Below are 14,864 nucleotides of genomic sequence, written 5' to 3' on the forward strand. Positions count from 1 at the left end.
ATCCGAATGCACCAAATAGTTTCACTTTCGTATTGGAAATGATACTGAAGTTGGAAATTGAAAAATTATTTCGACTACCTACTTATCGAGTTTACAGACACAAATAAAACACACGTCATTGTAAAATCAATATATCCATCGCTGTGTTCAGAATTTAAAATATAATAGCGTTGATCAAGTTTGACCCTGCGTTATAATTATAAAAGTTCTTGATAAAAGTTCAAAACCTGTGAAAAAAGTATATTTTTCGATAAAAAATTAAAGTAACTACATCAAGATAAAAAATTATTTGGACACATTTGCTAGGTACAATAAATTACGATTATTTACTATTATATCATATTATTATCATAAAATTAAAATTATTGAGTTTTTACTAGTTTTTAGATAGTTTTCTTCATTTTCATAATGCCGCGTGGTGAATGACATATTATGTTCTATGTTACTATAAAATATAAATAATTATTAATATTAAATTTCACGGGAAGATAACTAAGATTAATTATTGCCTTCGGGCATGATAATAAATTGAAGAAGTCCTATGGACACACAGTTGTATAAGGGGTATTGATAAATCATGGAATTTTCTGTGGTTTCTACACATTGGTGATATTAAATTGCATACCCATAGCGCCGAGTTACTTTTAATATCAAACAAAATTATTGGCAGAGTTTTTGAACTTTTATATTTTTTTGCCACTGAAATAGTGAATAATGTATTTGTGTATGAGTATGTGGCTGTTGCACTAATTGATTATATATTATACTTGATAATATTATGTACCTGCAATTTCTAAAATTCATCCTCGTGCATGACGTGTATATTCACGTTGAGTAGTATTTAAAGAATCGTTAATGCTTGTTAATCTATCCATTTAAAATTTAAATAATTTAATTTTACTTTAATTCTACTCAAATCATATAAAAAAAGTTTTCAAGTCATAGGCATCTTAAAAAACATCAACATTTTAAAAATATCAAAATATTAAAAAAACGTGTTTCATCATATAAAAGTTAATTTACTATTAAAGGTTTATGGGGGAAGGGGGGTTCTGACTTATTGTGGGTCTCAGATTGTATCGATGGTTCCTGTAATTGACACATCATATTTACCTCAACGTGTGGATTCGACAGATTTGAATTGATGATCATCAATTAATTTAACTGACATCATCGGAAGAGATAACTAAAACTTAGTTTAATCTAATGTCGTATCAAAGTTATAAACGTTCTGATTTCGCGTACGAATAAAATCATCCAGAAATATCAAGTATAAAGAAAGTTTTAATTCAATCCCCCACAACTTATTTATGCGAAAACACATTCTCCACTCTTGTTTATATTACAAACAAGTTTTAAAACCACGTAGATAAAAACTAGTCCAAACTATGATTAGAGCTTACGAGTAAACTTTAAGCCTTATGTTCAAAAACTGATGTTTGTTATGCGACACATGCTTCGCATTCAATGAATAAAAATTAAATGTATGGATTATATTTTACAACTTATATCATACAATAAAATACAAAATCTATTAATTTTTTTTGTGTTCCTGCTTATGTGGCAGTGACATAAAATAAATATTATAATATTGGTGATGATAAGATTCAACATTTTATTAAATGAAAAAAAAAATAATTTCAGTACCCATAAAGGGTCCACAGTTCAAAAAAATTATTTATTAAAGATCCTCGTATTAAAAGTTAAATGCCGATTTACATAAAAATTTGCTTGTTGTATATCTATACGTGATAAAATTTAGGTTAATTTTAAAGATCATTTTATACTCTTACGTGATACACCTACTGCGTTCGTATTAAATTGTTGTTTAAAAATTATAAATTAAAGTGGTCTAATGCTTAGTCTAACTTTTGAACAGTTTAATCCATTATTGGCTATTGTTTATACGAAGAAAAATTAGTTTACCATCAAAATCAGAGTATAATTTTATTTTAGAAATATTATCGAAATGTCTTGCTATCACATTTTCATACTATCATACTACATTTATATTAGTATATAACTTATAACCTACGTAGGTACAAATTATAAATTTCTTCTTCTACTTCTGGCATTGTAAATTTACCATATTCTATTATTAACAATAATAATATTAATATTATTATTTATAATAATAACAATGATACGAACAATTCTGATGAATCACTCACCTTGGTTAGTCAACAGTGGTACCTATGCAAGTACCTATATATTATGCTTTCTTCTCGGCTGTACCTAAATTAAATTCTTCTGATTAAACTGTGGTTTAATGACACAGAAACAAGACACTAGTGACTAATGTAATCATGTTCAGAATTATCTTGTCTTATATATATATATGAAAACTTCATTCAAAGTGAAAACTCTCTATAACGAATCTGAAGGGGCCATGTGATTTCTTTCGTTATTGAGAGTTTTCGTAATAGAGAGTAATTAATAGGTTTTAAATCAAACCAACCATTATACGTTAACTTAATGTGATTTACATAATATAGTTTTTCATTGTAATGAGTTTCGTTATAAAAGTTTTCACTGTATTTGTTATTATTGGTAGATTACCTATTGTCAAATCAATAAAATTCAATCTATAGACAATATATGTGATATTCAATAATAATCGATAAAGATCGATATGATATAATACCATTAGTTATATCTTATATAATGAACATAATATATGAATAGTTTTATTATTTATATAAGTACCTATAAATAAACCAGAAATATTAATTTTTAGTATTTTTTAAAAATGTTTCTTAATATATTTTGATAATGATCCATTATGATATTATTTTTATATTTTTTTTTTTTAAATCCATTTATTTCCAAGTCCAAACGGCTATTTGTCCCTATTCGATGGATGTGGATGTTTAAATATTAAAGTACTGCACCTAAGTTTAGGTATAAGAAGAAAGGAATCCAGTGGTTAGTTATACTGAACTGATTTTATTGTGTATTCAATTTATTTCAGACCACAAATCTAATTTATACAAAACAATAATAAAGCTTAACAAACACAATCTAATCATTTTTTAAGAATTCTTCTAAGTTTTTTGAAACAAGAGCTAAATTAGCACGATCATTTGTTTTCTTTGCAACATGATTTATTAAAAATTTTATGGCTTGTAATTTTCCTCTACGGTAGTCTTTGACAGCCTTTGGATACTCAAGCATAACTTCTTTACATAATTTATTTATTTCTTCTAAATCAGAAATTTGTTGCCAATTATTTTCTTCTACAATCTAAAAATTAATACAATTTTAGATAATTTAAATTTTAAGTAAAACTGTGCTTAGTTTTTAAATTAAGTTACATTAAAAAATAAACATACTTGAGATGGAGATTTATTTTTTTCATCAAATATTTTAGCAATAATTTTTCTTGCATGGACTAAGTTTACTAATTTATTATCCAGTAAATCTACTATTTCGCCAATGATATGTGAAGGAATTTGACTAAATATTTTTAAAAAAATCGTTTATATTAAATGTTTATAGAGAAAATTATTTCAAACAATATAACATACCTTTTTTTAGGTTCGATTGATCTCTTATTCAATTCTGTCATAAATTCAATGGTCAATACATTCCAAACTCTTGATGGGTTTCTAAATGTATCATAATTCATTATTTCAAAAAACATTGATAATAAAACAGGTTCATTCTAAAAAACATTATAATGTAAATATCATAAATAACTTAAAACTTATGTAAACATAAATGTTTTGAATATAAATTTACCATTAAAGTAGTAGTTTTCCTTATGTTCAAACCATATTTGCTCATAATGTTATTACGAGTTACAGTTGGTAATTCAGGAATCTTTGTTTGTAATTTATTAATATCAAACATATTTAAATTAAGTGGTAATAAATTAGGTTCGGGCATAAATCGATAATCCTAAAAATAGTAAAGTTTAATAATAGTTTATTATTAAATAAGATTATTGAATTTAATACTAAATTACTTGTAAAACTTCTTTGTCTCTCATTGATACTGTTTTGTTAGTAACAGAATCCCATCCTCTTGTTTCGTTCACTACTTCTTTTTTTTCTTTTATTAGGTTTAATTGACGAAAAATTTCATAATCGACTGCTAACTGTACAGCTCGTATGCTTCCCAAATTTTTTATTTCAGTCCGTGTGCCTAGTTGATCACAGTCAGTGATTGAAACATTAGCATCAACTCTTAAAGCACCCTCTATTTAATACAAAATACAGCATTAATACAAGTAACATCAGTCATCAACTATTATCATAAGAAGTATGATATAGCAAATATAGGAATACTTAAAATAATAACCATAAAATATGTTGTTAAAAATATGGTGTATTAAGTTACATAATTTTGGTAATAAAAACACAACATTTATACATATCGTTTATGATAATTCATAAGTATTACATATTAAGATAATTTTAACTTTGAGTCTTTAAAAATTTCTGATAGTTATTAATTATTATACCATATACATATTACATAGTATATTTAATTTATTTTAGCAAACTAAAATTGTCACAGTTTTCTTAAAGAAATGAAAATTCTAATAAATTAATTAATAAGAATTATGATTTTTTATTCTTTGATATATTTTAATTTAAATGTATATTTTATGGTTTCTTAAATAATAAATCTAAACAACTAGATCTAAATTCTACATGGATATAATAAAAAATTGAAAGTGATAAATTAAACATCTAAACTAGTCTAGTAGTACCTACCCTCCATACGACCAGAACATGTTTTGATACGTTCAAATATTAGTAATAACTCTTTGACTAAAGCAGAAGCTTCAAGACCATTGCACAAATCAGGTTCAAACACAAGTTCCATTAGCCCTGTCCCGGCACGATTTAAATCTATAAGTGAACTAAAGAATGCATTAAGTTTCTTGAAAATAAATTAACATGATTTCCATATAAATTTATTGCAATAATATATACCATAATTATTACTAACATTAATTAGGTAAGACATTTACTATGACTTGATGTCTAAGTCTACAAATATACGCAACTTAAAATTTAAATACATAATAATGTACATAATTTGAATAATTTAAAAATGGAAGGCTATCTTTTTAAAATATGATTGGAAATTATAATAAGATAAATTACGTTTTAGAAGAATCATCATGAATTGTACGTCCGCTGTCTTGTTCTAGCTGTATTTGTTTGATTAAAGAAGTTTTACTGTAGGGAACTATATTAATATTTTGATCTATAACATGAAAAGTAAGTTGACCATTTTCTGCTAATGGATGAAACTGTTGAGTTATTTGGTAACCTGCCTGAAAATATTTAAGAATAAATAAAAAATATTGTTTTAAGGATGTCAACATTATATCAAAGTCCTAGTTCAAAATTGAAACAGCTAAGATATTGATTTTTCGGATATAAAGTGTTTTCTATCTTGATTCTCTATGTAACGTATCATAAATTATAATATTGAAAATGTTCTCTCTTAGACAATAATTTAACTAGAATATTTTATTGCCTTATAAAAATTACATTGTTATAAGACTGTAGATAAAATAGTGTACATAGCATGAATTTATTGTAACTCAAGTTATTTCAGTTATGAACTGGGACGTCGATATACTGTATAAAGGCAGTATATTTAGAGAAGCAAGGAAATATAAACTTTGCATGGTGGTTAAAATTCATGGACGTATATTTCAGATATATCACCTCAATAAGATGTTAAGTTTACCTAGTGTTAGTCAGCACTACAGTCCACAGACCACATATTTTAATTATCAATTAATTTCAACAAACTATTCCTCTAACAAAGATTACCATAAGTTTGGTTATATATAAATCCAATACTATGCAGGGGTAATTTTTTATTTATGGTTAAAGGATGATAACTTAAAAACATTCTTGAATCAACATATAAAAAAGATATAATTTTACCGGCATATCTGCATAAAAGTAGTGTTTACGATCAAATAATGATACTGTATTAAGATTACATCCTAATACTAACGCAGTTAATATGGCTGTCTCAACACATTTTTCATTAATACTCTGTAAACAAATTTTGATATGTTTTAATATACATAATAATATGCGACATTTACAATTTAAGTAACTAAAACGTACAGGAAGTGTTCCAGGAATTGCAGCATCAAACAATGCCACTTGTGAATTTACCACTGCATCAAATTTAGTACCAGCTGCACTGAACAACTTTGATTCACTTGAAATTTGAGCATGTATTTCCAATCCAACAACACTTTTCCATTTACTACAAACAATAATAAACTGTTCTAAAATATATACACAGCTATATAACCAATTAAGTTTTATTCCAAATAACTATATTGGTAGACATTATGAAATAACATTTTTTTTTTATAGAACTATATTTTTAGTAAAAATTAAATGTAAAAGATAACATAAAATTTAATATAGAATAATATAATAACATCAAATATTACTGTTTATCAAAAGTTTTCATGCTCTTATTCCTTGAAAGTTTAAGCGGATTTAATACTTGTTGAAAGGTATTTTTCATCAATAGTTTTCTGGCATGCATTTTATTATTTTAAATACAATTCTAAATTAATTATTAAATTATTTTATAAATTATAATAGCATTGTAGTTTTGTTATAAAAAATATTAAATAATTACATTTTAACTTATAAGTAATAAATAATTTAAATAATATTTTAAGTAAAAAGTGATACAAAGGGGTGAATTTAAATTTTTAATGTTATCTGTATTCAGATAATATTATCAATTTAAAGTATTGTTATCTGGTTAAAAATAACTTAAATACTTGTGGGTATAATTGAATATATTTTATAATTTTTCAAAATTATTCTTTAACACTATGACCTCAGTTCACGCTTAAGCATTAGCTATATTTTGATCGATTTCAGTTTTTTTTCGGTTATTTCTTTTACATAAATTCCATCTTTTTATAAAATTTTGTAGTTTGTATTTGTGTTGTACACAATCTGTTATCACTGATATAACGTCATTGATGTTATTGTTATTTATTGTTTTGTTTACAGAAATTGATACCTAACTTTTATTCACGAAATCAAATTACCGTAAACTGTTATAGAACTATAACATTATAAACTCTAAAGCATGTGTATTGTGTAATATTGTAATTTACAAATTACAATTAAGGTTGTATTGTTGTATATTTTTTTTTTATATAATCAGTAGTTATGTATTTCAGAGAAACCCAATTAATTTCAATAGTGGGTATTTAATTTTATTTTGCTGTAGTACTAAACAAATTGAAATCGTTCAAAATGAGTGGTGGACGTCAACGTTCTATGTTCACGGTTCACCAAAGCCAACAGTCTGAATCAGGTATACATGGTCAAACGTATTTATTAGAAACACTGACAAACTGCACGGACCCCTTAAAAGCTATCGAAGAATTCCAAGTAGATAATGGAATACATTTGCCGTCACTCCGTCAAATGTTACCTTTGCTCGATCTCCATGGCATTCGTCGGTTAGATTTTCATAACTCTATTTTGGAAGCACTCCGTGATAAATTAGTGGCACATATTGAAGAAATCGGCAAAAAAGAAGGACGAGACCGGGATCGTAAGCTCAAGGACATGTTGGCCAAGAGTTTTCCTTCAGTTCATATAAAACAACTAAGACCCATAATTATGGCTATTCTGAAAAATATATCTCATATTGACGATAAATACTTAAATGTGTTAGTTAAAGATACTGAACTTTATAAAGATACAGACACGGAAGTGAAAAGACAAATTTGGAAGGACAATCAATCGTTATTAGTTAATGAAGTGTCTCCTCTACTAACACAGTACATAAGGGAAAAAGAAAATATTCTTTTTGACCACAATAATTTGACAAATTTATTCTTTACACCATCACCAAAATTAAGACGTCAAGGAGAAGTAGTACAAAAACTTGCACATATGATAGGATCGAGTGTAAAATTATACGATATGGTTTTGCAATTTTTGAGAACATTATTCTTGCGTACTCACAATGTGCATTATTGTACACTTAGAGCTGAACTTTTGATGGCACTGCATGATCTAGAAATCCAAGATATTATATCCATTGATCCATGTCATAAGTTCACATGGTGTCTCGATGCTTGTATTCGAGAACGCAATGTTGATGTTAAACGATCCCGTGAACTTCAAGGGTTTTTAGATAGCATTAAAAGAGGACATGAAACAGTATTGGGAGATTTATCTATGACATTATGTGATCCATATGCCATTAACTTTTTAGCCACTTCAACTATTCGAATACTTCATCATTTAATTAACAATGAAAATTTACCGAGGGAAAATCATGTGTTAGTTCTGTTGTTGAGAATGTTGTCCCTTGGTTTAAGTGCTTGGGTTATGATTGATACCCAAGATTTTAAGGAGCCAAAACTTGACAGTCAAGTAGTCACTAAGTTTATGCCTGCCTTGATGTCATTAATGGTAGATGATCAAGTTAGAGCTTTAAATACTAAAATGCCTCCTGATGAAAGAGAATCTGCAATTACCATAATTGAACACTCTGGACCTGTTCCAGATGCTGTGCAAGCATATATACAAGAAAGTAGCGTTGCTTGTACGGTTGCCATGTATTATACATTACATGTTGCTAAAGCTAAAGACAGGTTAGCATTAATGAGAATATTGGGGTCTTTGGCCAATTGTGATCACGACCGTGCTTTTGAGGATCCATTCCTTCATTTTTTGGTGGCACTATTAATACAACAAGTCGAAGAATTTGCTGCTGAAGACTTTTGTACTGTTGTCTTTGATGAATTTTTTTGTACTGGACTAAGCAGAGAAAATGTAGTAAGACATGTATTAAAACTAGTGTGGCATGTTTATCCAAAGTTACCACCAAGTAGATTAAGTACATTAACTAAAGTTTTACAACCAAGTTCAACACATGATGAGGCTGTACACAAACTATACACAGACTTTGTAGAAAAAATTTCAACAGATACAGAACCTCCACCAGAACCGCCAAGTTTTGATTATTTGGAATCGCCATTGATGAGTGTACCGACACCATCACATTATTAAACAATAATCGTTTCTGTATTTTGTTGATATTATTAAATAGTTCTTATTATTGCTATAAAATAATAAAATATGACAATATTGACATAAAATAAAATAAGATATACTTGAATAATATTTTTATGATTCATTAACTTGTCCTTTATCCATAGAGTAGAACAATATATATTTATTTTTTAAGTATGTAGTTATTGTGTATAAATAATATTAAGTACAATTATTTAATAGATAGAAATTTGAAGATTTGAAATGTTTTTTTATTTTACATTTAAAAAATTATTCAAATACTAAAGTTGTTTTATTTTCCTTTGTATTTAACTGAACAAGTGAACCATTTGGAGGTCTTTCTTCATTTTTAATCCATTTAGAAAATAATCTGAAAAATAAAATAAGAAATTTAAAAAACGGAATTTTTATATTTAGTTTAAAATGTATAAATAATAATACAGTCACATAATAGAGACAACAATTTTATATTTTATACTTTTTTTTTCAATTTAATAATCTTATTTAAATTGAAAATTGAATAAAAATGCAATATTTTTAAGGAATGATAACGATAATCATATACATGTAACACCATTTCTATACAATAAGAACTATTACAGTAAAATTAATGAATAAATTGTATTAATAATTAAATGTTGTTACACTGAATGGTACTTACTCTGCAACAAATTCTAATGGAGTCCACGTTGAAGTATCAGCTTTGGGCATCCATTTACGATTCATGGGTGTGTCAAGTGTCACAGGCAATATTGAAAGAGCCTGAGCTCCTGTTGGTAAACCACCATTTTCATCAGCTAATGATTTTGTCAAATGATGTATTGCTGCTTTAGCTAAACCATAACCAATCATTCCTGGTGTGGGTCCTAAAGCAGCTTTAGCACCAGTCAATACTAAAATACCTCCAGGTTTTAAGAACTTAGATGCAATAGATGAAGCTAATACTGAGCTCCAAACACTTTGTTTTAACATCATATCAGTATTTTTTACAAAATCTATATAAGAAAATCAAATAATAAACTATATTGTAAATATTTCACGATAAAATGAAAAATGCATTATAGTTTTTACTTGCCGTCAGAGCTCGAGCTACCACCAGCCCAACCACCAGCAACACATATTACAGCATCTAATTTTTCAGATCCTAGAACGGAATCAAGCTCCTTCAAAATTTGTGATTCCTTAAAAAGTACAAACAATTTCAAAAATTAAAAAACAATTATTTATTAATTTTACTGAATTTTAATTATAATTAAAAGATAATCAGTGATAAAATGATGGATTTGTATTAGTCAATCTTTTTACTATGCTGTGTTGTATAATATGTTTTCTTTTTATTTACAGCAAATAGATATAGACAAAATGAAAATCCCCACAAAAAAAGTGTTTCCAATCAAGTGAATCAATACCGTACAGTCAGGTATAGTCATATTTTAATGCAGTTCTTTGTCAAGTATCAAGTAATTTTTTGTTGCTCCAAATCTCAGGAAATACTTGACAGGAACAAACAGTTCAATTTAGAGAACATCAACTTTCCATTTTTAAATTTTTTTATTCATGCAAAAGATATTTAAAATTAACAGTGTTTAACATATTATATATATATATATAGGTAAGTATTTTGAGGTTCTTTTACTTGTTCTAATATTGTAGCATTACGTTCCACAATCACATTAGCATTTGCACTGTCATTTCGTGTTAGATCTATAGATCCAACCCACTGAAAATTAAAAATATATACCACTTAGTAATTATGTTATTGGACTAATTTTTGAGTAAGTATTTTATACATTCACATTATCTTAAGAGCAATATTCATGTTTTAAATTTTAACAGTTTAACCATTAATAATTTATTGATAGGATTAGTACTCATATATTACCCAAATCAATGAAAAGTGTATTCAACATATTCACATTGTTATTATGTAATACATAATGACTGTTTACCTGTTTGTTTGGCTATTTCATTTAATTAAACCTTTTATAATATAAAATTAATTGCTTTTACTAAGTAATTTATATTAAGTATATTGTGAACAACTATAACAAGAAATTTTTGAAATGATAATTCTAAGTATGTAATTATTAAATTATTCATAAGTATCTTAAAGGTACTTATTATTTGAAATATTTTCCAAACTTATTAATATTAATAAATACATCAACAATTAATATACATATAGTAAGGTAATTTAGGTACCTAAAATAATCATATCTTGATTATTTATCACTTGATTTTTCAAAAACTTAAATGGTCTTGACATTTTTGCAGATACTTTTATTATATTAATTATTACATTATATATGTAAGAAATATGATATATTTTATTATTGTATTATTTTATGTTTTCAAACTTTAAATTATAAAATCAAATAATTATGTGCTATTTGAGTGTTACAATGATTATAATAAAATATATTTTTAATGCTTTTAAATAGAGATCTATTAAAATTAATATTTGAATAGGTACTTTAGTTTTCTTGTTTATCGCATAAGTCATAACAAATCACATTTCATCATTTATATTAAGTTAAGATTACATTTTTTAATCATTAATACTCAACAATTAGGTTCTTAGTAATTGATAGAGTTAAACATCTCAGTAGACTAATTTTTAAAAATATAATCATATTTAATTATAAAATGTGATTCGTGTAATATGTATTCGTTTTCATTTGACTTCTGAAATTAAATAGGTTCTATACTTTTATTATAATATTATGTATTTATGTTACAAATTTACAATGTATTTATTATTTGTTTTTTTATGAGTGAGTTTATAGTTTTCTCAAATTAGCTCTAATTCGACTGAAAAACATATGAAATAAAAAGGTTGTAAAACTACCTATTTATAAACTTTCAAATGATCGTGAAATATAATAATTGTATTATTATACATATACATGGGTGACCTCGTATTATATAACGACGATTCGTATAATTATTTTATCGCTCGAATACTTTCATTGGTGTTTGAGTATTGAGTGGCGCTATAGCAGCAATAGAATTTATAATACTATTTCTTTTCTCCCACAGATAGGTAGTAGGTACAACATATTTATTATGCTTACATATTTTTGGGACGAAAGGAAAGATATGCACGTCGATCCCAACGCTCCTTTTCCTCCATAAACCAATACTTTGCCGGCAGCCATGGCGATTTGCGGTACAGTCTTGTCGTAGGCGACAGTGTTTTATGGAACACCGAAAACGCAAGTGACCAACAAGTCCTAGACAAAACGGTGGTAGGAATGTATTAACAAAAAATAACAAGCGACGGCGAGTGAGACGATGACCGACGAACGAGTACTATTATAGAGACGTGTAAACGTCTATTGACGACTGGTAATAATAACTAACGAGTTCGTGTCTGGTGAACAGCAGCTATAGTGAGAGACTACCATCGGAATTCGTAACGCGAACGCGAATGCAGTAATCCTTGTGGTACGTGAATATCGTGATAGCTTATTATTATTATTATGACTGTAATTTGTATTAGAAAGGCAGTGGACCGTGGACCGAACGGGTAGGCAGTACACGTCTGCGCCCGCCCGGTGGCTGCGGGGCGTTAACATTTTTAAATTTGTGGTGCGCAGACCCGGTACACTAGAAAATATCACAACAATGAATATTAAAAATAATGTTATGTTATTATTTTTCGATATTATGCCTACGTAACTTTGTTGTGTACATTCGAAATACACGTACGAAGTAACATCAGTATTCAGTTGTAGAGTCTCATTACAACCAATTCAAGCATTATCTACTCATTTGAGAACATAACATTATTATTTATAAATGTTTATCATGTTCACTAATGAGTGATGATATTAATCATTAATTAAATTATTAACCTAAGAAAAACAGCCACTAACCTTAGATAATTTACATTCGTAAAATGATTCGTTGGAACATTTTGCTACGAAAATAATTAGTGATAACACAAAGGGTACGATTTTCACGACGGCTGTTGATAGAGATTCTATCTACAGGTTACAGTCGGTGCGGTGTTCTGTTTGAGGAGGGGAGAAGGGGCGCTGTGAACTAAGTTTTAAAGTTAAAAATTTGATTTTCAAACGTTCCCAATGTTCCCATACTACTTTTCCCTGAAACAACGCAAGGTCACGCATTATTAATTATTTAATATTTTAAAAATATTGCGAAAGTATTTTGTATCATGTCCTAATATAATAATATCATCAAGTATTTTCATAGTGTTCTGAACATTTAAGAATGTTTTGAAAACATGTTCACATTTTTTTTTTAGCAAGAGATTAACATTTGAACATAATATGTTCAAAAATCTAAAATGAAAAAATAAAGCACAAAATATCAATTTTAAGTTAGGTACTTTAATATGCAAATGCTTGGAAATAACTTAATAATTAACTGGTTAATTATACCTATAAATAACGTATATAAACTATAAAGTACGATAGATAATTACTGATTTCACCAAAATGTTGAGTATAAGAATTTTAAATTTTTGCTAAAATTGAACTCAAAAATATGATTTTTTGAAAAATTGAGCATTTTGAAGTTTATTGATTTTAAGTTCTAGATAAAGTTTAAGCGGATTTTTTTGAAAGTACCAATGCAAAACCCACATTAAAAAAAATATCACTTGGAAACAAAACTAAAATTATTCCGGATATACCGTTGACCACCCGCCGCAACGTTCTACCGGCGACTGTTCGCTATCGACGCTATCCGAGTCCCACGAAATACGTTTATTTATCCGGAATATTAATGAATAAATACGCTGTTCAATATGTTGACGGAGTCTGAAACAGCGCGAAAACATTATTACATTGGTGAATAATTGAGGTTAAAATAGAACATATTTTGTGGCTCGACGTCTACTTCAAATCAAATATACCATTTTGTTACACAATGACATGATGATAATATTTATTGAGATGAAAAATATGAGATATTTTATACCTCTATCTCCCATTACGCTAATTGAATTTTGAACTTTTTGTTTGTGCCCTCCCCATAAGACGTTTCTAAATACGCCCCTGATTATGTACCTGATCTATCACCAGCACCGGCCAGTGTGGCAGTGTGTCATCAGTTTCCGGATGGGCGATCATTCGCATTTAGTGGAAAATCCTATTGTCATGCATACAACGTGTTTGAACCAATCATAAGATTACGGCACAGATGCGGTCGGCACAGTAAGTTGCGGTCAATACCTTTTTGGTGGCACTTGCGGTCACTATTTTTTTTTTACATATTTGAACTGGTTTTTACAATAAAGTTAAAGTTAAACTATATTAACTTTCCTTCGCACTTTTACAGGCTTAGAACTGGCAATAAATATTATTTAATATTTACTATATTTATATTATTTAATATTTACTGGCGTGCTTAAAAGTTGTTTTTTTATATATATTTATTGTAAACTATTCTGATATAAATATAAAATATATAATTATTAGACATGTCAGTTAATTGATTGCCTATTAATCAAGTTTTTGTATGAAAGAATAATTTTTGTATTAATTTTGCTCTTTGTTTTTATAATATTATTTAGTAACCAGGTACGTTAACAAATAAAATGAAGTAAAAGAATACAACTAATAGAATGTTTGAACTTTCAAAGTGAAGATAACGTTGAGTTAAAAGTATAAGTGTTATATATTATTATAAATTAGGATTTAATTTCTTTAAAATATGGTCGTGGTAACTGAGCGAGTTAATGTTAAATACATTTTTAGTTGGAACGCTGTTTTTTAAATTTAAATTTGAATTCTCTTTCTTTCAAGTTTAAATTTTCCAATTCGTAAACTATAACTCTACAGTAGATGA

General features: G+C 27.3%; 3 protein-coding genes across 4 annotated transcripts; 1 reads left to right on the plus strand and 2 right to left on the minus strand.

The window, feature by feature from the left end:
- Positions 1–2,926: 2,926 nt before the first annotated feature.
- Positions 2,927–6,699, minus strand: GatB (glutamyl-tRNA(Gln) amidotransferase subunit B, mitochondrial). The gene is made up of 10 exons (XM_015507657.2): positions 6,443–6,699; positions 6,105–6,249; positions 5,916–6,029; positions 5,118–5,290; positions 4,722–4,870; positions 3,968–4,200; positions 3,742–3,900; positions 3,528–3,664; positions 3,333–3,456; positions 2,927–3,243 (listed from the first exon to the last, which is right to left on the minus strand). Exons 1-10 carry the CDS (start codon positions 6,538–6,540, stop codon positions 3,022–3,024), a joined length of 1,554 nt encoding a protein of 517 aa, XP_015363143.2. The 5' UTR covers positions 6,541–6,699; the 3' UTR covers positions 2,927–3,021.
- A 335-nt stretch (positions 6,700–7,034) lies between these two features.
- NELF-B (negative elongation factor B) lies at positions 7,035–9,156 on the plus strand. The gene has a single exon (XM_015508736.2). It carries the CDS (start codon positions 7,272–7,274, stop codon positions 9,042–9,044), a length of 1,773 nt encoding a protein of 590 aa, XP_015364222.1. The 5' UTR covers positions 7,035–7,271; the 3' UTR covers positions 9,045–9,156.
- Positions 9,157–9,190: 34 nt separating this feature from the next.
- On the minus strand, positions 9,191–13,059 carry Dhpr (dihydropteridine reductase). Of its 2 annotated transcripts, none has more exons than XM_089225869.1 (6): positions 12,926–13,059; positions 12,122–12,280; positions 10,684–10,767; positions 10,123–10,228; positions 9,709–10,042; positions 9,191–9,417 (listed from the first exon to the last, which is right to left on the minus strand). In XM_089225869.1, exons 2-6 carry the CDS (start codon positions 12,203–12,205, stop codon positions 9,318–9,320), a joined length of 708 nt encoding a protein of 235 aa, XP_089081995.1. In that variant the 5' UTR covers positions 12,206–12,280; positions 12,926–13,059; the 3' UTR covers positions 9,191–9,317. The 2 variants fall into 2 exon arrangements, with proteins under 2 accessions (XP_089081995.1, XP_015364245.2); XM_015508759.2 differs by lacking the exon at positions 12,926–13,059 and adding an exon at positions 12,411–12,828.
- Positions 13,060–14,864: the final 1,805 nt, after the last annotated feature.

Source organism: Diuraphis noxia, unplaced genomic scaffold (assembly GCF_037042655.1).
Source record: "Diuraphis noxia isolate RWA-SAM2 unplaced genomic scaffold, SU_Dnox_SAM2 contig0004, whole genome shotgun sequence".
Classification (NCBI taxonomy): domain Eukaryota; kingdom Metazoa; phylum Arthropoda; class Insecta; order Hemiptera; family Aphididae; genus Diuraphis; species Diuraphis noxia.